We start from the raw sequence: 22,476 nt of genomic DNA, 5'->3' as shown, positions 1-22,476 counted from the left end.
TTTTCTTCCTCTTCTTCTTCTTCATCATCTTCTTTTCCTTTTCCTTTTCCTTTTCCTTTTCCTTTTCCTTTTCCTTTCCCTTTCCCTTTCCCTTTCCCTTTGCCTTTTCCTCTGTTTCCTTTTTTTTTGGGGGGGGGAGACATTCTTCATCATGAGGGTAGTGAGTCCCTGATTTCCCAGGTTTCCCAGAGAAGCTGTGGCTGCCCCATCCCTGGCAGTGTCTCAGCCCAGGTTGGATGGGGCTTGGAGCACCCTGGGCTGGGGGAGGTGTCCCTGCCCATGCAGGGGAGTTGGAACTGGATGAGCTTTAAGGTCTCTTCCATCCCAAACCAGTCTGTGACTCTGTGACTCTTTCAGATGACTTCATAGTGATTGCTCTGTATGATTTTCCTGCCTCAAGTGACCGTGACCTGCAGCTGGTCAAGGGGGAGAAACTCCAAGTCCTCTCCAAGTAAGTGCCCTGCTGCCAGAGGGAGGTTCAAAGCTGAGCATGGAAAGTTGGGACCTTGGGGTCAGCCACCAAGTTTGCAGCTCGAAAGAGCTGAGTTTGTGTCCTACCATTACTCCAGGTGACCCTGGGTGCCATCTCCTCTCTGCCAGGTGGTGAAGGTGACATTTCCAGGGCTGGGTGGTGTCCCTGCCTGGATGCTCCTGGGACCTTCTGGTGTGTTTGGGCAGAGAAGTAACATAAATAAGTGAGCTCCTGTCTTGTATTTTGTGCTGATCATGCTTCTGCAAAGGATGTGGGTTGTTTGTAGTCAGAGGAAAGGACAGAATCAAGCCAGAGAGGCTCATGGTTTCATCTCACCTTCTTCTGAAACTCATGAGAGGAGAGGCTGACAGTCCATCTGCTCAGTTGTTTACCTTTGTAAACCTTCTCCATCCTTATCCTCCCTGTTGAGGTGGCTTCCAGAGGTGACATTTCTCACCCAGATGCCATGGGCTGGAAACCCATGGGACAAGAGAGTAGGGTAGAGATGGCTTTGGGTGGCTGACCCAGTGGTAGAAGAGCAAAGCAGTGGAGTGTCTGGCAGACAAAAAGGGGGAGCAGAAAGAAGGAGCCCTGGTGTCCCTAAACAAGAGACAAACCCACAGTGACACAGATTTCTGTCTTCTCATGTGGGGCATGTAGCAGAGGTCTGGCTCTGTGGTTACTCTGCCCTTTGCAGTCATGAAAAGAGGCTCCAGAAGGCCCTGAGGAACCAAGACTTCAGCCTTGGTGCTGGTCCTAGGAAATCCAGAGGGAGCTGTGTCAGGGTTTAACACTGCCCTGGCAATTAAACCAAATACTAGATTCTCTCTATTAATCCCCCTCCCTGATAAAGAAAGTAGAGAATAAGGGAGAGAGACTGATGGGTTGGAAACTAAACTACACAGCTTTAATGGAACAGGAATGATAAATAGGAAAAATTACTAAATCTATACAAATACACAGGAAAATTGATCCCACGTTCCTCCCCCGTTTCCCCCAATAACTCTCCCATCCCCACCGAGGCTGCAGGGCAGCCCTGGGAAAGTCCAGGCTGGAATCCTGGGGTCAGCAGCAGTTGGGAGCTGGAGGCAGGAACACACAGATTCAGGCTGGCATGGATCAGGAGCACAGGCAGAGGAAGAGATGGAATCCTCCCAGGATGCCAAAACAAACAGGGAGAGGGGAAGAAGGGGAAGCAGGAAGGGGTTTGAGCCTCGGGATCCCTCAAATTTATCCTGAGTATGAGGTGTATGGGATGGAATACTCTGTCTGGTCAATTCTGGTCATTTATCTTGTCTGTTCCTCCCTAAGGGAGGGTTTCAGGTGTGACCTTTTTACTCCTTTTCTCCTTCTGGAGAGCAAAATGTTCCTCAGAGCTGAGCAGTTCCTTGGTTCTGCAGCCCATTCCCAGCTGTAACTATAACCATGGAGTGGGATCAGTCCCAGCAGCAGACACTGCCTGAGAAACTTGCTGTTCATTTCAGCAAGTGCAGCTCCTGACAAGAGACTGAGCTGGAAGCAAAAGTACAAGACAGAAAATCACCTTTATCCTGGCCCAAACCAGGACAACCTGTGGGGTGGATTAGGGAGTGCTGGCCTGTTTGTAGTGTTCAAAACCCCCAAACCCATGATGTTTCCCCAGCCTTAGCTATTCATGAAAGCTTCTCCAGGCAACCAGGTTTTTTTTCTTGTGCTTGTTTTGCAGTGAGGGGGACTGGTGGCTGGCAAAATCCCTCAGCAGTGGGAGGAAAGGTTACATCCCCAGTAACTTCGTCGCCCAAGTGGACAGTTTGGAAGAGGAAAAGTAAGTGTGAAAGCTTCTGAAGGAGCTCAGGTTCTCAACAAGCTCCAGGGACAGCTTTTCCTTGATGCCAGGAGGGGGTCACAGTTGGGATGGATGGCCAAAGGTCTTTTGATCTTTTGGTCATACCCAACAGTTCTGCCCAAAAGAAGTTTAAAGGACCATGTGGGTGTGGAGCAGGGAGGATGAGGTTAGTACGGGCAAAATCTCCTTTTCCACTGATTGCACTAGCCATGGAAAACAAGGATTTGGGTGGAATGAACATCAAGGTTGTGTTTGCCCTGCTAAATGAGCAGTGCCAGGGATTATCCTCCGGGTCAGTCCCACCTCAGTGTTCAACTTCTCAGCCTCCCAGACTGTGTTGTGTGAGAACTGGGACTGGAGATCATGATGCATTGATCCAGGTCTTTGATGTCCCATGGATCATGCCAACAGCTGACACTGGGGCAGACACTGAGTGCCAGAGCCCAGCCCCACAGCCTGGTGCTCTTTGTTTCATTAGCCCAGAGGCAGCCCTCATGTTGGACTCCCTGCAAAGAGGATGCCAAAAGAGGTTATTATAATCATTACTATTATAACAATTACTACAAGTAATTGTATGATTACTATAAGACAAGCAGAAATTAATAAAATGTCATGTTGGAAGAGACCTCAAGCCTCACCTGCTCCAACCCTTCTGGTATTATTGTTTATCTGAGATGTCTCAGCATCCCATTGAGCTGAGACTTTGAACTTCCCAAAGTGGGGGAATCCACCACTTCTGAGAGACCATTCCAATCTCTGGCTGTCCTCAGAGGGAAAAATTTTCCTCTTGTGTCCAATGGGAATCTCCCCAGGAGCAACTTGTGCCCATTGCCCCTTGGCTTGTCCATGGGACTCCTTGTAAACAGGGAGTCTCCATCTGCTTTGTAGACACCTTAAAATACTGGAACTTGGTCATAAGGTCTCCCCTAAGCTTTCTCAAAGCTGAACAGACCTTATTTTCTCAGCCTCTCCTTGTATAGCAGGTGCTCCAGTCCTCTGAGCATCTTCATGGCTCTTTCCTGGACCATTTCCAGCCTGTCCCCATCCTTTCTGTAGAACAAGAACCAAAACTGAAAAAAAAATTTGACCAAAATGAAAACAGAATTGGTTGCACGACTTACTCACCTCCATGGCATTCAGCTACAAATTATAAATGTCTCTGGAGATGTCCAAAACCCACTTGGATGTCATCTTGTGCAACCTACTCTAGGTGACCCTGCTCTCCAGAGGTCCCTTCCAGCCCCTGGGTCTGTCAAACCCTTCTTGCAGAATGATCTTAGAGGGACCCAACCATCACTGAACCCAGCAAATATTTAACAGCACACAGAGATACTTTTCATAGAATCATAGAATTGGCTGGGTTGGAAGGGACCTCAGAGATCATCAAGTCCAACCCTTTTACCACCGTTGTGGTTGCTAGATCATGGCACTCAGTGCCACATCCAGTCTCTTTTGAAATATCTCCAGGGAAGGAGAATCCACTACTTCCCTGGGCAGCCCATTCCAATGCTTGATCACTCTCTCCGTAAAGAAATTCTTTCTAATCTCCAACCTAAACTTCCCCTGGCACAACTTAAGACCCTGCCCTCTTGTCTTGTTGAAAGTCATCTGGCAAAAGAGCCCAACCCCCCCCGGCTCCAGCCTCCTTTCAGGGAGTTGTAGACAGCGATGAGGTCTCCCCTGAGCCTCCTCTTCTCCAGGCTGAACAGCCCCAGCTCTCTCAGCCTCTCCTCATAGGGTCTGTGCTCGAGTCCCTTCACCAGCCTGGTTGCCCTCCTTTGGACCTGCTCCAGGACCTCAATATCCTTCCTGAACTGGGGGGCCTTGAGACAGAAATGCTCTTTGTATCCAAAGGGTACATTTAAATATCTATGAGCACCTTATGCTCAACTTCTAGCCCATGGGTCTGATTTGTTTGGGCAGTGCTCAGGGTTTACTCACTTGCCAGGTCCCTGTGTGCCCCAGATGCTTCGATCTGGCTGAGCTTCCACCTTTTTTGTGTAAGGGGTGCTGTGCAAACCATCTACTCTCTGCTCTGGCTGAATTGCTAGGCTGTGAGAGAATCCCAAAATGACCAAAATCTGGTGTTAATCTACTGAAAACAGACTATTACCAGCAGATAAAAAAAACACTATTTGCTGATAAAAATAACCCACAGTTTCAAAGTGTAATTGTAAAACAAGAATTAAAAAAAAATGAAGTAACTGGAAAGAAATTTTTCTTTTCTTTTCTTTTGGCTTTTCCTTTTCAAACACCGATTTTTCCTTTTTTCCCCTCCTTTTTTAATTTCCTTTTTTTTAAATTATTTTTTTTTATTTCCCAGGTGGTATTTTAGAACTCTGAGCAGAAAAGATGCTGAAAGACTGCTGTTGTCTTCTGGTAACAAAGTTGGCTCTTTCCTTGTCCGAGAGAGTGAAACCAGCAAAGGTGAGATCCATGGAGCAAGGGTAACTCCTTGTTATTCCCTTATAATTGTTATTATCCAGAGCTGAGCTGCAGAGTTCAGCTGTGTCAGTGTTTCTTGGGTCTGGATGGGTAAAATAACACTTCAAAGCTCAGCTGAGCTGCAGAGCTGAGGAAGTGGAAGGCAAAGATGTATTCCTGATGCTACAACCCTGTGTAGTTTGGGCAGTGGTAAGGGTGACTTTTGTCAGATTCATGGCAGAAATGTAGGAAAAGAGAGAAGCAGAAAATCTTTTCCTAAAGAATGGGTAGGGGGTTCTTTTCCTTTTCTCCCAGAGGAGAGAAAGAAAAATGGAAAAATCTCTATTTTTTTTGGCAAATGGAGGTTCTTTTGTGTACTCTGGTAGCCATTTCTCCTCCTTGCAGAAGAAACATGGAGAATTTTGGGAAAAAAATATATATTTTGGTAAAATATTTTCCAAGAGGAAGTAGATTTTCCTGAAAGTGTGTAGCAGGGAGTGCTGATGCAAGCCAGGACTTTCAGAAGGAGCTTGGCTGGAGCTGGAAAGGTTGACTTCCTTCCCTTTCCTTCCCTATGAAGTTATCTCCCTTTTGAAGGAATGATCCTGTCAGGATGGGAAGGACAAGGAATTGTGGTCACTTCTCCTTGGCAGTTCATCTGCTTCCAGCCCACCTGCATGGGCAGGGACTCCTCCTCCTGGATCAGGTTGCTCCAACCTGACCTTCCCCACTGCCAGGGATGGAGCAGACACAGTTTCCCTGGGCCACCCTCCTGGAATTAGAGGAGATGAGGAGTCCTGCCATCTGTCTGGCTCTGCTTAACATTTTTCCCTTGCTGCTGTCACCAGGAAAAGGCAGAATTGAAGCTTTTCAGCCTTAGTGCTTTGTCATTATCCTGCAGCTCCCACGGGGACAGTCCCCAGCCATGGTGAGTGACAGGGGAAGCTCTGCCATGCTCCAGCAAACTAAACTCTGGCTTGGGGTGAAATAGAGTCAATAGCTTTAATGACAGGATCAATATAAATGTTGGGAGGAGGGCAGCTGATGGATTGGCCTGGAGGGTGCTCTGCTGTCACAGCTGTGTTCTGCACATCAGTGGTTTGAGAGATGCGAGGAGGTTTAAAGGGTCAGTCGGGTCTGGGAGAGAAATCCTGCAGAACAGTGGGCATTTTGGGTGTAACCATGCTAGCAAACAGAACAGATTCCCTCTTCTCATCTGAAAAATAAAAGACATTTTTCCCATGTCTTTTCTTTTACAAGAAAGATATGGAGGTGCTGGGTGTGTCCAGAGAAGGGCCATGGGGATCATCAGAGGGCTGGAGGCAGCTCTGTTATGGGGGACAGACTGAGAGAGTTGGGGTTATTCAGTCTGCAGAGGAGAAGGCTCTGAGGAGACCTTAGTGTGGCCTTCCAGTATCATAAAGTGTTTACAAGAAATCTGGTGAGGATCTCTTTAGGATTTCAGGTAGTAATGGGACATAGGGGAGTGGAGTCAAACTAGAGGAGGGGAGGTTTAGATTGGAAGTTAGGAAGAAGTTCTTCCCCCGTGAGGGTGTGAGACCCTGGCACAGGTTGCCCAGAGAGGTGGTGGAAGCCCCATCCATCCCTGGGAGTTTTTAAGGCCAGGCTGGAGAGGGCTCTGAGCAACCTGAGCTGGTGGGAGGTGTCCCTGCCCATGGCAGGGGGGTTGGAATGAAATGATCTTAAAGGTCCCTTCCAACCCTGAAAATTGGGTGGTAGGGGCTGGTGGAGCACTGTGGACACAAACTCTACCAACCCCTCTCTGCCACCTATCAGGGACCAAAGATCACTCCCTGGGCCAGACACCCTTAGCTGCACAGTGACCTTTGGTCAGTGAGACATGAACTGCAAGAACGAGCCATTCCTTTGCCTTTCCCTTGAGTTTTTTGTTGCCTTATTGGTGAAGCTTTGGGGCTCTTTCTCAAATGTTCTGCCGCTGAACTGATGGAGACAAAAAGGACTTTTCAGTTTGTCTTCTGCTTGACACTCATTGTGAAGGAATGAGTTTCAGCAGAGCATCCTCTGTTGAGAAGGAGCCCACCACTCCAAGGCTATGTACTTCCAGTCTTGAAGTTCCCTGGCTCTAAATTTTCAATCAGGAGATTTCCATGAACATTATGCTACCATAACTCCTAGTCTGGTCTCTGCAGAAAGTCCAACATTTAGCTCTTCCTTGTAAGATTTGCAATCACTGCAACAGAGTAAATATCCACAGGATGGTTTTCTATGGTCACTTTCTAAAATTCTAAGTGGTTCCAAGCTGAAGAGTAGAGAACTTGCTGGGGCTGTGATGGAGAAACCCCAGCCAGGGTTATGTGTTTTAACATAGAGAGCTTTGCCTTTTCAGACATTAAAAAGGGCAAACTTACCAACCTGGGTGATGTGTGAGACCTTTCACAGCCCAAAAGACTTCTGGACAATTTACTCTGGAAATATGATCCAAATATGAGCCCAAAAAATGGGAAAAAAACCCCAACCCAAACAGCAAACACTCCTAAGCTGTACTGAAATTTACACTGACAGAACCTGGGAGTTGCTGCTCTGTAGCAACATCTAGTGATGGTTTTGTGCACACACACACAAAAAAAGCCTCAAAACCCCATGGTTTAGATTGTAAACCCATTGCTGCAGGTTGATTGGACTCAATGACCTTGAAGGTCCTTTCCAACCATGATGATTCCATGATTTTAAGGAGAGAATGTCAGGTTGGAGTGGTAGATGATTAAGGATCTCCTTTGAGGTCAAAAGGCACCTGGATCGAGGTGTGAATCTGGATGTGGTTTAGCCCAAGTCAGAAGTTTCTGGCTGAACAAAATAGTTCTCCTGAAACCTCCCTTCTGTAGCTCCCAGCTCAACCAGTGAACTTGGCACAAGGATTGTAGGGGATAACAGGGACACGGAGACCTTGAGATGATGCTGAGGAGGACACATCCCTCTCCCACACCACCCAAATTCTGGTGGTGCTGGCAGGGTGGTTCAGGTCCGTGTCAGTCCCGTGTTCTGGTGAGCCTGCAGCCACTTGTCTCACCCAGATGAGGTGGTGGGAGCTTAGACAGAAGATGTGAAAACTGTAGAAAGGCCACCATGAGCTAAGGGGTGTCTGATTGCTTTGGCTGGAGAGATGTTCAAGATTCATTGGGGGCTCTTGGCCATGGCATAAGCAGATCTTAACCAAGCCTTGAGAGACCCAATTAAGCTCTGATGAACTTTTATCCTCTCCTTTTGCCTTGGAGAGAGGGAAGTTTGTCACTTTGCAGTCTGGTGGGACTTCCCCTGAGAAGGCAAGGGCTGGCAGAGCTCTCTGCAGCTCTAGGAAACAAAGCAAAGAGGAAGGAGCTGATCCAGGGGTCAGGTCCTCTTTGTCCTCACTGTTCCCCTTTCTGCTCCTTCTCCAGATGCCTACTCCTTGTCTGTGAGAGACAGCAACTCTGCTCATGGAGACATCATCAAACACTACAGGATCCGGTCCTTAGATGATGGAGGGTATTACATCTCTCCCAGAATGACCTTCTCCAGCCTGCCAGAGCTCATCCATCATTACAGCCGTAAGTCCTTTGCCTTCTCTGATGGCTTTATCCCCAAGAAGAAGGTGGGAATGTGGGCAGAGGGAGGATGGCTTCCCAGCCACCACCTTCACTCCATCCACTCTTATGGGACAGGTGTGGTTCTCCAAGTAGAATTTGGGAACCCAAGTCCTGGCTTTCCTCTTAGAGCACTGGGAGAGTGAGCTCTGCCCACAGCAGGGAGATTCCCCCACCAGGGAAGGAAAGAGGTGATTGCTGTAAGGATATGCAGCAGGGATGCTTGGGAAGCAGGGTTTGGGCTTGATGGACAGAAGAATTTTCTCTTCTATGGCTCCCTTTGATCTGTTTTCTTTTGCTGGGTCCATTCTGGGTTCCTTGATCCCCATGGCTGAAACATTTGTGTGGCTGGGGAGGTATCCTAGGGGCTGAGGTTTTTTCTTGGCTTTTTCAAGGCTTGAGCCTTGTCAATGACTTCTTTTCATTGATTTTCTTCTTCTTGGGTGTTGGAGGAGGTTACCTTTGGGGCTAAAAGTTCATGCCATTGAGGTGTCCTGTGCTTTGTCCTTGCACAGAGAAGGGGGATGGCCTATGCCAGAGGCTCACAGCTCCCTGCATATCCCTGGTTCCCCAAAGACCCTGGGCACAGGACGAATGGGAGATCCCAAGGGAGTCTCTGAAGCTCGTGAAGAGCTTGCAGTGGCAGTTTGGGAGGTGTGGATGGGTAAGTATCATTCCAGAAGAAATACATAAACAGAGGAGATGGAAAACCTTCTTTCCCTAAGACAGGACTAATCTGGGTGCGGGGATCCTAAAGTATGAAGAAGTATTGTTGGTTACACAAGCAGTAGTAGGTGTCATACTCCTGGGAAGGACCAGAGAAGTTGTGTTTGCACAGATCAGTGGCTGAGCATAGGTTTTGTAGGCTGGACACATGTGAGAGGTGGTGAAGTGGCAATATACTGAGACATCAGCATGATTCTTCCTAGGAGTCATGGGAATGGCTGTGGGACCCTAAGTTATACACAGCGGGAAACCTGGGTGACACCACCCCACTTTCTTTGTCCCCTTGTCCCATTTTCTAACCCAGAGAATCTCTCACATCCTCTGCCCTCTGCTAATCAGTGGGAGAGGAAGAGGGGTGAGCTCAGCTTCCTTTGCTGTCCTCTTTGTGGTTCCCTGTTGCCTTGGTGATTGAGGTTGTGGACAGGCCCAGGGTGAGATGACATCCTGACAGCAGAGTCCTGGCTTTCCCAAAGGTGTTTGGGTTATTTGAGAACCTAGCTGGTGGGAGGCCCCAGGGCTTTCACCCAGAGGGAGTCTTAGAGGGTTGGGAGGATGGGCTCAACGTACAGACATCCATCACCCCAGAGCAGGGATCATAGAATCATAGAATTGGCTGGGTTGGAGGGACCTGAGATAATCAAGTCCGACCTTGATCACTACTGCTGCAGTTCCCAGCCCATGGCACTCAGTGCCACATCCAGGCTCTTTGGAAAGATCTCCAGACACGGAGAATCCACTACTTCCCTGGGCAGCCCATTCCAATGGCCTGATCACCCTCTCCAGAAAGAAATTCTTTCTCATCTCCAACCTAAACCTCCCCTGGCACAACTTGAGACCCTGCCCTCTTGTCTTGCTGAGAGTTGCCTGGGAAAAGAGCCCAACCCCCCCTGGCTCCAACCTCCTTTCAGGGAGTTGGAGAGAGTGATGAGGTCTCCCCTGAGCCTCCTCTTCTCCAGCTCAACACCCCCAGCTCCCTCAGCCTCTCCTCATAGGGTCTGTGCTCGAGTCCCTTCACCAGCCTGGTTGCCCTCCTTTGGACCTGCTCCAGCACCTCAATCTCCTTCCTGAAGGGCTGAGGGGCCCAGAACTGGACACAGGACTCAAGCTGTGGCCTCCCCAGGGCTGAGCACAGGGGCAGAATCCCTTCCCTGGACCTGCTGGCCACGCTGTTCCTGACACAGCCCAGGATGCCATTGGCCTTCTTGGCCACCTGGGCACACTGCTGGCTTCCTGTTCAGCTTCCTGGCAATCCAGACTCCCAGGTCCCTTTCTGCCACTCTGTGCCCAGCCTGAGCTCCCCATGGGGTTGTTGTGGCCAAAGTGCAGGACCAGCACTGGCCTTGTTGAACCTCATCCCATTGGAATCACCCAACTCTCCAGTCTGTCCAGGTCCTCTGCAGAGCCCTCCTTCCTTCCAGTTGATCCACACTTCCCCCCAGCTTAGTGTCATCTGCAAACTTGCTGATGATGGACTCAATCCCCTCATCTAAATCATCAATTAAGATATTGTACAGAACTAGGTTGATCCCTGCTGAAGCCACTCTTACTTCTCTTCTCATACCTGCTGGTTGCTCAGAGCCCAGAGATTTTCTATTTGCTTCTTTTTGGGAGGTTGAAAGCTGTTGCTGTGGTTTCTTGCTCCCTGACCCCCCAAAGCTCTTTTGCTCTTTATTGGGCAGCCTTGTGGAGAGCCCCAAATTCCTCAGTGCATCATTATTGCTCTTGCAGGCTACTACAAGAACAACATCAAGGTGGCTGTGAAGACCATGAAGGAGGGCAGCATGGATCCTGATGCCTTCTTGGCAGAAGCAAACTTGATGAAGAGGCTCCAGCACAACAAACTGGTCAGGCTCTACGCAGTAGTCACGAAGCAGCCAATCTACATCGTGACAGAGTACATGGCTAATGGTAAAAAAATACCTCATGGAGTTTTTGGTTTTGGGTTTTTTTCTTGTTTCTGCCAAGCCAGGTCATTGAGCCAACTGGTACAACCATCAGAAGGGAGATGGGGAGAGGGGATTTGTACCAAATCTGTAGGGAGAAAGACTGAGGGATCCACGAGTTTGTTTCTGGGGCTGGAAGAGGATTTCTGGGTGATGAAATCCTTCCTCCTGTGGTTTAATATTTCATAAGTCACTTCAGGATCTGGTGGTGCTCCACTTGAAGAGTATTTAAAGTTCTCATATCACCACTATTCCTGCCTTTAGGATTTTTGCTCCCTGATGTGTGAAGTTCCCCATCCTTATGTCCTCCCGCCTATAAAGCTGTGAGTGAAGAATGTTTGTGCAAAATAGAAGGGCAAAATGGAGCAAATTTAGGAACTTTCTTAATAGAAGATGCTCCAGAGGACTCTCACTGTGGTTCTCAGCTTTTTTCTCTAAGATGCAGGCAGATTTATTGCATTTTTCCAGACAGGTATCAGGGAAAGCAAAGGTCTATGGTTTATTCAGAAGAGTCACAGAAGTCTCTCTTATTTTGCAGGGTGCTTGCTGGATTACTTGAAGACAGAAGAAGGAAGCCAACTGAGTCTCCCCAAACTCATTGATATGTCAGCTCAGGTGAGTGAACAGCCTCTGGGCCATGGGCTCAAACTCAATAATTTGTTATTGGCTCAGTGAAATTCTTGCAAGTCTGAAGTTTGTCAGAGCCTCATTTCATGGGATAAATAACAACACCTTCTGGTGTGCTCTCTGGAGTTTGGATTGCCAGGAAGCTGAACAGGAGCCAGCAGTGTGCCCAGGTAGCTAAGAAGGCCAATGGCATCCTGGGCTGTGTCAGGAACAGCGTGGCCAGCAGGTCCAGGGAAGGGATTCTGCCCCTGTACCCAGCCCTGGTGAGGCCACAGCTTGAGTCCTGTGTCCAGTTCTGGGCCCTCACTTTAGGAAGGATATTGGTCCTGGAGCAGGTCCAAAGGAGGCAACTGGGCTGGTGAAGGGTCTCGAGCACAGATCCTATGAGAGAGGCTGAGGGAGCTGGGGTGTTGAGGCTGGAGAAGAGGAGGCTCAGGGGAGACCTCATCACTCTCTGCAACTCCCTGAAAGGAGTTGGAGCCAGGGGGGGGTTGGGCTCTTTTCCCAGGCAACTCTCAGCAAGACAAGAGGGCAGGGTCTCAAGTTGTGCCAGGGGAGGTTTAGGTTGGAGATTAGAAAGAATTTCTTTCCGGAGAGGGTGATCAGCCATTGGAATGGGCCACCTGGGCACATGCTGGCTCTGTTCAGCTTCCTGGCAATCCAGACTCCCAGGTCCCTTTCTGCACTCTGTGCCCAGCTGGAGCTCCCCATGGGGTTGTTGTGGCCAAAGTGCAGGACCCGGCACTTGGCTGTGTTAAACCTCTTCCCATTGGAATCAGCCCAACTCTCCAGTCTGTCCAGGTCCCTCTGCAGAGCCCTCCTGCCTTCCAGCTGATCCATCACTGAGACTGAGCAATTACACATGGATCTCACCTCTCCATGGAGCCCTGGAAGCATTCCCCTGTCCTGCACACCCTTCTCACATCCCTTCACACTCTTTGCAATCTCCTGCACCTCTCACTGCTTCCAGGACCAGGAGAACTGAATAAAGACCCAAATAATGCAACCCCCCACACCCAAATAATGTGCTAACCCCACACAAGCCCCCCACAGCACATGGGCTAAGAAGGATTTTCCCTATCCCCCCACGACACAGTGGTCAATGAGAAGGAAAACTTTTATCTCTCTCCCTCCCGTCACCTCACAGGGAAGGGATTCAAAGGCTCTCTGGGTAGCTCTGAGACAAGGAGGAGGAAAAGGGCAGTCTCTTGAGTTATTTTGCAATCTCTTAATCTCTGCTGTTGGGAATGACATCACACCCTGCCAGGCACCCAGCCCTGCCAAACACGATTTTAGGGATCCAACAGCATCTACCAGAGTTAAAAATAACAACCCTCTGGGCTGATGCTCTTGATGCTGTGGTTCATTCTGGAGTGTTTTGAAAGCAGACTGGGCTGGAACAGGCCCATTTTTGGTAGTATCTCATTAACATCAGGACAGGAAATGACATCAGTTCTTCCATTTTCCACTCCAGCAAGCAGCACTTGTGCTAAAGGGGTGTTGACACAGGTTAGATGTGCAGCACTGGAAATTTTTGTGTTAATATCCTGTTTTAAAACCACATACAAGTCAAGATGCTGATGTGGAATCTGAATGGGATGGAAAATTGCTCTACCCTCACCCACAGGCCCACAAAACTTTAATAGGTTCTAGCAAAAGTCAGCAAGGGGTTGTTGTGCCTCCACTCACCCTCCTGAGGAATGCCTCACCCAAATCTCAGACTCCACTAGAATGGTCTCTTTTTTTCTTTGTAATCTCTTTTTTTTCTATACCCCCCCAGCACCCAGCAATAGAAGATGGATGCCACCACCTATGTAATTTTACATGGGTGTGTAGTGAGAAGAAATGGTTTCAGACTTGAAGAGGGGAAATTGAGGTTGGGACATTAGGAAGAAATCTTTAATTTGAGGGTGCTGAGCCCCTGGCCCAGGTTGCCCAGAGAAGCTGTGGCTGCCCCATCCCTGGCAGTGTCTCAGCCCAGGTTGGATGGGGCTTGGAGCACCCTGGGCTGGGGGAGGTGTCCCTGCCCATGCAGGGGGTTTGGAACTGGATGAGCTTTAAGGTCCCTTCTAACCCAAACCATTCTGTGATTCTATGATTTATGTGTCCCTCCTCCAAGGGGTTAAACAGCAAAAGATGATCTTGGGAGCAAAAGCATCCCGGAAGTAAAAGTTTACAGGTGATTGAAAAGGCATCAGGTACCCACAACAAAGGATTTGTCCAGGAACACACTCTCTATCCTTTCATATTTCTGTGGGTATCTGAGTCTTTTGCTCTAATGCATCCTGTAGGTAATCAAAGAGGAACTGTGTTGTGTCTGAGTCCTGGATGCAGCACAAGAAAAGAAAACACCAGCCTCAGTTTTATTGTGGAGGGAGCTCCAGGGATCTTCTTCCCATCCCAAAGCAGGCCAGTGTAGGAGGACAGACTTTTTTTCTTTTTCTTTTCCTTTTTCTATTTTTCCTTTTCTTTTCTTTTCTTTTTCCTTTTTCTTTTTCTTTTTTTTTCTTTTTCTTTTCTTTTTCTTTTTCTTTTTCTTTTTCTTTTCTTTTTCTTTTTCTTTTTCTTTTTTCTTTCTTTTTTCTTTTTTCTTTCTTTTCTTTTTCTTTTTCTTTTTCTTCTTTTCTTTCCTTTTCTTTTTCTTTTTTTTATTTTTCTTCCTTCTTTTTTTCTACTTCTTCTTCTCCCTCTCCCTTTTCCTTTTTGTTTTCCATTCACAAATTTAATCTGGAGCATTTGTGCTGAAAATCCCTACTAGATGGGAAAGTCTTGTGGGAGAAACTGGGAATCCAGTGACGTGGCTTCAGGTTTGCTACAACTTTCTGTGCCTCGTTGCAGACATAACTCACATCTGTAACTTCTGAGCAAAACAGGGAGTGATGTTTCTGGTCTGTTTGACTTGGCTGATTAAAGCTTTTGGAGGCTGGGTGCATGCTGGTAGAGTTGCACATGTGCACATGTACCTGAGCAATCACAGTATCACAGAATGGTTTGGGTTGGAAGGGGCCTTTAGAGGTCACTGATTCCAACCCTTCTGCAGTGAGCAGAGACACCAGGTTGCTCTGAGCCCCATCCAACCTGATCTTGAATTTTTCCAGGGATGGGCATTACCACCTATTGGGCAACTTGTTCCAGTGTCCACAACACTCATTGTAAAAAAATTCTTCCCTAATATCTAGTCTAAACATCCCTTCTTCTCTTAAAACTCTTTCTCCCACATCCCATCCCTCCAGGCCCTTGTCCAAAGTTCCCTCCCCAGCTTTCCTGCAGCCCCTTTCAGCAACTGGAAGCTGCTCCAAGGTCTCCCTGGAACCTTCTCCGGTGAAACACCCCCAACTCTCCCAGCCTGGTTCCAGAGCAGAGCTGCTCCAGCCCTTGGGCCATTTTGTCACCCAAATATCTCCTCATGTTTGATGTCTCTGTTGATGTACCTGTCAGTTGTTTCTATCTTGTCCATCCACAGACCATGTCTGGGTTCCCATCCTATGCAAACAGGTGAAGCACACCTCCCTGCAAAGACGTTTTAAGGGTGGGTGAGATGCAGCCAAGCCCTCCTCGTTGTCACGGGGAGGTGACAGCTGAAGATGGACTCTTTTTTCCCCCTCCTAGGTGGCCGAGGGCATGGCGTACATCGAGCGCATGAACTCCATCCACCGCGACTTGAGAGCTGCCAACATCCTGGTCTCAAGTATCTCTGCTGCAAAATTGCTGATTTTGGCCTGGCCAGGATCATTGAAAATGAATACTTGGCACAAGAAGGTGAGACTCATTCCCAGCATTGCCTCACCAACACATTGCCCTTATCTCCAACCCTCCTGCCATGCAGATGTGCCAAGACACGGGGTGTCCAAGGGCAGCAGTACCACTGCTGATGGCAGGAGACCAGAACCAGAGCTGGATTTGTCAGGCAGAGCAAGAAAAAAACCCAAAACTGGGCTCCTAGTAGAGGCAGCAGCCCTTGGGGACAATAAGAAATAAGTGAAGTTTGCAGAGGGAAAAAGGGGAAAAAAAAGAGACTTTTGGCACTTGTTCAGTGGGGTTCTGTTGCATCTCGGGTTGTGTTCCTGGAGAAATTTGACCTCCACTAATGAAACTTTCTGCCTGTGCCTACGTGTTTAGGGTGAGTCAGTCCAAAGGGAAGGAAATAGCAGTGTAATTCAGTCACTGCTGGGCTGCAGAAGGAGCTGGAGCCACGAAACTGGGATCTGAAGGCAGTTTCCAGATGTCCCAGATCAGGTCCCTTCCATAACAGAGAGACAACCTACAAAACAGGGGATAGAGTTTGAAGCTTGGTGGGAATAGAGTACCTTAAGCATCTAAAACAAAACCAACCCAAAAGCACCCAAAATGATGTACAAACCCCAATATCCCCCAAGTTCATGTGAAAACTCATTACTCCCCATGCTCCTTGCTTGGGATGAGTATTCTGAACTGGTGATGGTCAGGAGAGCATGGGCAGGAGAGGTGACAATTAATTTACTTGGGACAGCCATATGACAACAGGATTAGCTCAATTTCTTCTGGTGGTGGCTTTTTTGGCTGCACGTGGAGGTCAATCATGAGATGGTGTCATTCAGATTGACTAAGTCTTCATAGAGCACCAGTCACACAAGTAAAAAGGATTGAAATGGAGAAGTTAAGTCTGACACTTACCAGATTTTCAGAATTTATAAATCTGCCCATTTCTAGAGCTGGGATGAAGCTAAATTCCCATGAAAAGTACTCTGGAGAAAGGAGATGGAATAGATTTTTTGTCTGGTAACACAGGAAGATTTTATTTCAATTTACTGTCTCAAAATACTTTGTGATACAAAATCCTACTCATTTCAACATGTAAACTATTTCAAAGTCTTAAAAACTCACAAATGCAGTTTGTGACTGTGAAGGGGTACAGTGAGATGGCACCAATTTTTAAGGCTATGTTTTTTAACCTTAAAAGAAGTTTTGGTGAAATCAGAATAATTCTGTCTGCTCCTCTCAGCATTTTTCCTGCTAGCTTTAAATCTGAAAGAACAACTGAGCCTCTATCTGCTTTGTACAGTTTCTACTCCATAAACTGGATTTCTGAGTTTGTCAGGGAATCCCAGAATCACTGAGTCTGGAAAAGACCTCTGAGTGCCGCATCACTCTTTCCTTCAACACCTCCAGGGATGGGGACTCCACCACTTCCCTGGTCACTCCATTGGTGGCCTTTTGGGCCACCTGGGCACACTGTTGGATCTTGTTTGACACTCAGTTGTCAACCAGTGCTCCCAGGTCCCTCTCTGCTGGGTTCTTCTCCAGCCACTCTTCCCCCCAGTCTGTAGCACTGTGTGGGGTTGTTGTGGCCCAGACCCAAGACCCTGCACTTGGTCCTGTTGAACTTCATACCACTTGACTTCAACTTCCTACTAAAATGATGTGCAAGAATAAAGGCTCTTACTTCTCCTTTTCTGGAAAAAAAAAAACCCAGAGAGCTCTGAGGTGACTTTAGAGCAACCTTCCAATATCTGAAGGGGCTACAAGAAAGCTGGGGGAGGGCTTTGGACATGGGGGGGGTAGGGAGAGGACAAGGGGAATGGGTTAAAACTTGAAGAGGGAGATTGAGGTTGGACATGAGGAAGAAATTCTTTAATTTGAAGGTGGTGAGACCCTGGAACAGGTTTCCCAGAGAAGCTGTGGCTGCCCCATCCCTGGCAGTGTCTCTGCCCAGGTTGGATGGGGCTTGGAGCACCCTGGGCTGGGGGAGGTGTCCCTGCCCATGCAGGGGGTTGGAACTGGATGAGCTTTAAGGTCCCTTCCAACCCAATCCATTCTGAGATTCTATGGTTCACACACTGCATTTGGGATTTTGGTCCTGAAAGGATATCTGCAATAAAAATGTGGTTTCCTCTACAGGCTGTAACATGTTCAGGTCCTACTGTTCAATATCTTTATTGATGATTTAGATGAGGGGATTGAGTCCATCATCAGCAAATTCACAGACGACACTAAGCTGGGGGGAAGTGTTGATCAGCTGGAAGGCAGGAGGGCTCTGCAGAGGGACCTGGACAGACTGGAGAGTTGGGATTCCAATGGGATGAGGTTTAAACGGCCAAGTGCCGGGTCCTGCACTTTGGCCACAACAACCCCATGGGAGCTCCAGGCTGGGCACAGAGTGGCAGAAAGGGACCGGGAGTCTGGATTGCCAGGAAGCTGAACAGGAGCCAGCAGTGTGCCCAGGTGGCCAAGAAGGCCAATGGCATCCTGGGCTGTGTCAGGAACAGCGTGGCCAGCAGGTCCAGGGAAGGGATTCTGCCCCTGTGCTCAGCCCTGGGGAGGCCACAGCTTGAGTCCTGTGTCCAGTTCTGGGCCCCTCAGTTCAGGAAGGATATTGAGGTCCTGGAGCAGGTCCAAAGGAGGCAACCAGGCTGGTGAAGGGACTCGAGCACAGACCTATGAGGAGAGACTGAGGAGCTGGGGCTGTTCAGCCTGAAGAAGAGGAGGCTCAGGGGAGACCTCATCGCTGTCTACAACTCCTGAAAGGAGGTTGTAACGGGTGGACATTGGGCTCTTTTGCAATGACTTCAACAGACAAGAGGGCAGGGTCTCAAGTTGTGCCAGGGGGTTTAGGTTGGAGATTAGAAAGAATTTCTTTACGGAGAGAGTGATCAGGCATTGGAATGGGCTGCCCAGGGAAGTAGTGGATTCTCTGTGTCTGGAGATATTTAAAGAGACTGGATGTGGCACTCAGTGCCATGGTCTAGCAACCGCAACGGTGGTAAAAGGGTTGGACTCAATGATCTCTGAGGTCCCTTCCAACCCAACCAATTCTATGATTCTCAAAGTGTTTGGGTTTTTTTTTGGATTTCTGGTCTTAGCTAAGCTGAACTTGCAACCTTGTAGTCATCACTGTCCATAGCATGAAAAACAAGGGCACAGTGGACAAAATAAACTGGATTTTCTTTATTATTTTTTAATATATATATATATAGCTTTAAGAAAGAGAAAATTTATATTTGCTGTGTTGTTCTTGCATTTTTTGTTAAAAACAGCCTCCTTCCCAGTGAATGGTTCTATGCAGAAAAATCCCTCAGGTTGTCCTATGAATAATGGCTGCTCCAAGAATTGACTTTGAGAGGCACAGACACATCTTGGTCCCGCAGGATGCACAAGGACTGGGGCAGGCACTGATCTCTCCTAGACATCCACAGCTCTGCTCTGTGCTACCATTCCTGCCCCCATTCCTGCAGATCCCCCACTCCTAAAGATATAAGAGATGAAAGGGGTTACAAGAGGCAGATTCCTCTAAACTTCAGCAGCAGCATAATTTACCCATTTATCTTTTATTTATATAATAAACAGGTATCAGTCACCATTTATCTATTTATTTCTTTAATAAACAAGTTATTAGTCACCTAAGCAGTATTTTTTTTTTTTTTCCCCCATATTTGGCAGTCTCACTCAAAATTCACAGAATCAATCCATGCCCTTGGAAAAAGAAAGTCTAAGATGACTAGGAATCCAGCCATCAACCCCAGGAAAAAAACCCCACCATGACCACAGAGCATGTCCTGCTGGTGCCCACATCTACACAGTTTTTTAAACACCTTCAGGGATGGTGACTCCAAACCACCCCCCCAGGGCATCCTGGCCCATGCACCTGATTCCTCTTACAGTCAAAAACTCTGCCTCATATCCAGTCTAAACCTCCCCTGGTACAACTTCAGGCCATTTTCCTGTGGTCCTATCACTATTTATTTTGGAGAACCTCCTTTCAGGGAGCTGTAGAGAGCAGTGAGGTCTCCTCTCAGCTTCCTTTGCTCCAACCAAGCATTCCCCAGTTCCCTCTCAGCCTCTCCAACCAAGCATTCCCCAGTTCCCTCAGCCTCTCCTGATAGGATTCATTTCCAGACCCTTCACCAGCTTGGCTGCTCTTTCTCTGGACACACAATTCCTACAGATTCTGTAGAAGTTTATGAAGCATATTTGTAATGAAAAAAGTCTTTTATGACAAAATAGCCATGATTGGAGTAGGAAAAAAAAATTAAGAAAGGCAAAGAGATGCCAGGTAGAAATGATCCTTTTATAACAGCAGGAGATAGGCAGCAATTGCCTTCCTGTGGCTTTGTTTCCCCAGTACCACCAGTAAGTCCCATCCCAGCCCCCTGATGCAGTTTTTTGAGGAGTGGAGGGTGATGCTTCCACCTCCATGTGCTCTTTTCCTTTCTTTCTTTCCTTGGGACAGGTGCCAAATTCCCAATCAATGGACAGCACCAGAGGCCATTAACTTTGGAGTTTTCAACCATCAAATCTGACGTGTGGTCCTTTTGGGATCCTCCTGACAGAAATCATAACCTATGGCAGGATCCTTATCCAGGTATGTTGTGAATCCAGGGTGAGGGAACAGCAAGCCCCACAAGCATCCAGGTTGATTTAATGCCTGCAGACACAGGTGCACAAGGCACACGTGGCTGCAGATCCTCATGATGGGATTGCTCTCCAAGGCTCTCAGGAGGCTCAGTTATAATATATAATATATAATATATAATATATAATATATAATATATAATATATAATATATAATATATAATATATAATAATATATCATATATATGTATAATATAGATTGTATAATGTATAATGTATAGTATATAAATATAATGTATAATATATAAAATATAATATATAAAATATAAAAATATAATATATAATGTATAATATATATAACATATAATGTATGATATGTAAGATACAATATATCATATCACATATAATGTATAATATATGATATATTATATAATATGTGTAATATAATATATGTAATATAATATATGTAATATGTAACATGTAACATGTAATATATAATTAATATATAATGTATGTATAATATATAATGTGTAATGTATAATATATAAATATAATGTATTAATATATAATATAATATATAAAAGTATAAAATATAATATAAAATATATAATATACAATATATAATATATAATATGTATATATATAACATAGAACATATAATGTATGATATATAAGATATATCATATATAATATATCACATATAATGTATATATATGTGTGTATATATACAAATAATATATGTTGTATATATGTATATATATGTATATGTATATGTATATATATGTGTATACGTATATGTATATATAATATATGTAATATAATTACGTAACATATAAAGTAATATATAATTAATATATAATATATAATATATACAACATGTAATATATAATATATAATGTAATATATATTGTAATGATAATATATTACTGTAAATATATATTATATATATTATATATTTATATATTTTTATATGTTTCTATATTATTATATATATTATTTTTATATATACGTATCAAGCCCAGGTAAAACTTACAGAGGGGACTTGGGGAGGGGACAAAGCAATGGAGAGGGATCATAACCCTGAAGAAGGGCTGGTGTCCAGATCTGGCCCAGCATTGCCTTTCCTGCCCCTCCAACCTCTGCTGACAGAACTGAGAGCCCTGGGCTGTTCAGCCTGGAGAAAAGAAACTGAGAGGGGATCTGATCAATGTCTCTAAATATCTGGGGGTGGGTGTCAGGAGGAAGGGCGGCCAATCTCTTTTGGGGGTGCCCAGGAACAGGACAAGGAATAATGGGCTTGGAGCTGGAACAGAGGAAGTTCCAGCTCAGCTGAGGAGAACTTGTGGGAGTGTGAGGGTGAGGGAGCCCCTGGCCCAGCTGCCCAGAGAGGTTGTGGAGTCTCCTTCTCCTGAGCCTTTCCAAACCCCCCTGGATGTGTTCTGTGTGTCCTGCCCTGGGGGATCCTGCTGGGGCAAGGGGTTGGACTGGGTGAGCTCTGGAGATTCCCTTCCATCCCCTGAAATTCTACAGTCCCAACCCTGAAATTCTACAGTTCTTATAACTCCATGCCTGGATGTGAGGACATCTCTCTGGATGTGTGGATCTTCACCTTCAGGCTGCTAAATAACCCTTGCTGGGTTTTTTTTTTTTTCCCTTCCAGGGATGACCAACCCTGAAGTGATTCGCAACCTGGAGCGGGGTTACCGCATGCCCTGCCCAGACCTCTGCCCTCCTGAGCTCTACAACATCATCTTGAAAATGCTGGAGAAGCAAACCAGAGGATCGCCCCAACCTTGAGTACCTCCAGTCAGTTCTCGAGGACTTTTACACTGCCACGGAGAAGCAGTACGAGGCAGAGCCTCAGCAGTAAGCCACAGGATGTCTGGGGACAGAGCTGGAGGGAAGCCACTGGCCTGGCTCATTTCAGGTCTTTCCCTTTCTCCTGTGTGCCACCACGATGCACTTGGAGATGAGGAGGGATATGGGGGAGGTGGATGCTGCCAGCTCATAGCCAGTGGTTTAAGATGGAGATGAAAGAGGGTGGCAGCCACAGCTCCTTCCCTTGGGGGTTTTGAACCCACATCACAGCCATCCACTTCCATCATGAAGGACTCCTCTGAGGCCCACACAGGGAAAGAAAAACCCCTCAGCCCTGCCAAGCACAGCCCTGAGAAGAGGGAACCACAGGCAGAGTGGTGGTACAGGGGATGCACAATCTCTCCCTCTCTCCTGGCAATACTTTAACACCCTTCATGCCACAGCAGGGGTGGGGAAAAAAATCCAGCCTGCATCTCCTGGGGTCACATGAGGCTCCCATGTCCTGGAGCAGTCTCTCTGGGTGGTGCCACCCCCCCCGACCTAAATCAATAATTAAAGAAGTGGATATGACCTTTCCCATCTCTTTATTCCACTTGTCAAGGTGAAAACAAGGCCCTGAGCTTCCCATTGCCCATGGAGAAGAAAAGGAGAGGCCGTGGTGCTCTCCGGGAAGCTTGAGGTGATGCTGGGGTGGTACCCAGAGGGGATGTG

At 46.9% G+C, this 22,476-nt stretch overlaps 1 protein-coding gene across 1 annotated transcript in view; it reads left to right on the top strand.

Annotated features, from left to right (window-relative positions):
* Nucleotides 1-22,202, top strand: part of BLK (BLK proto-oncogene, Src family tyrosine kinase) — a 36,495-nt gene extending 14,293 nt beyond the window's left edge. The window contains 15 exon segments of the mRNA XM_030447300.1: nucleotides 358-451; nucleotides 2,178-2,276; nucleotides 4,621-4,724; nucleotides 8,138-8,287; nucleotides 8,839-8,991; nucleotides 10,778-10,957; nucleotides 11,531-11,607; nucleotides 15,229-15,307; nucleotides 15,310-15,378; nucleotides 19,826-19,840; nucleotides 19,843-19,880; nucleotides 19,882-19,905; nucleotides 19,907-19,949; nucleotides 21,599-21,702; nucleotides 21,704-22,202. Of these exon segments, the coding sequence (XP_030303160.1) occupies nucleotides 358-451; nucleotides 2,178-2,276; nucleotides 4,621-4,724; nucleotides 8,138-8,287; nucleotides 8,839-8,991; nucleotides 10,778-10,957; nucleotides 11,531-11,607; nucleotides 15,229-15,307; nucleotides 15,310-15,378; nucleotides 19,826-19,840; nucleotides 19,843-19,880; nucleotides 19,882-19,905; nucleotides 19,907-19,949; nucleotides 21,599-21,702; nucleotides 21,704-21,817 (1,343 nt within the window). The 3' untranslated portion in view covers nucleotides 21,818-22,202.
* The last annotated feature ends 274 nt before the right edge of the window (nucleotides 22,203-22,476 follow it).

This window comes from Calypte anna, chromosome 3, assembly GCF_003957555.1.
Source record: "Calypte anna isolate BGI_N300 chromosome 3, bCalAnn1_v1.p, whole genome shotgun sequence".
NCBI lineage: Eukaryota > Metazoa > Chordata > Aves > Apodiformes > Trochilidae > Calypte > Calypte anna.
The sequence above is the reverse complement of the archived record's forward strand: the minus strand, read 5'-3'. Positions and strand labels throughout refer to the sequence as shown.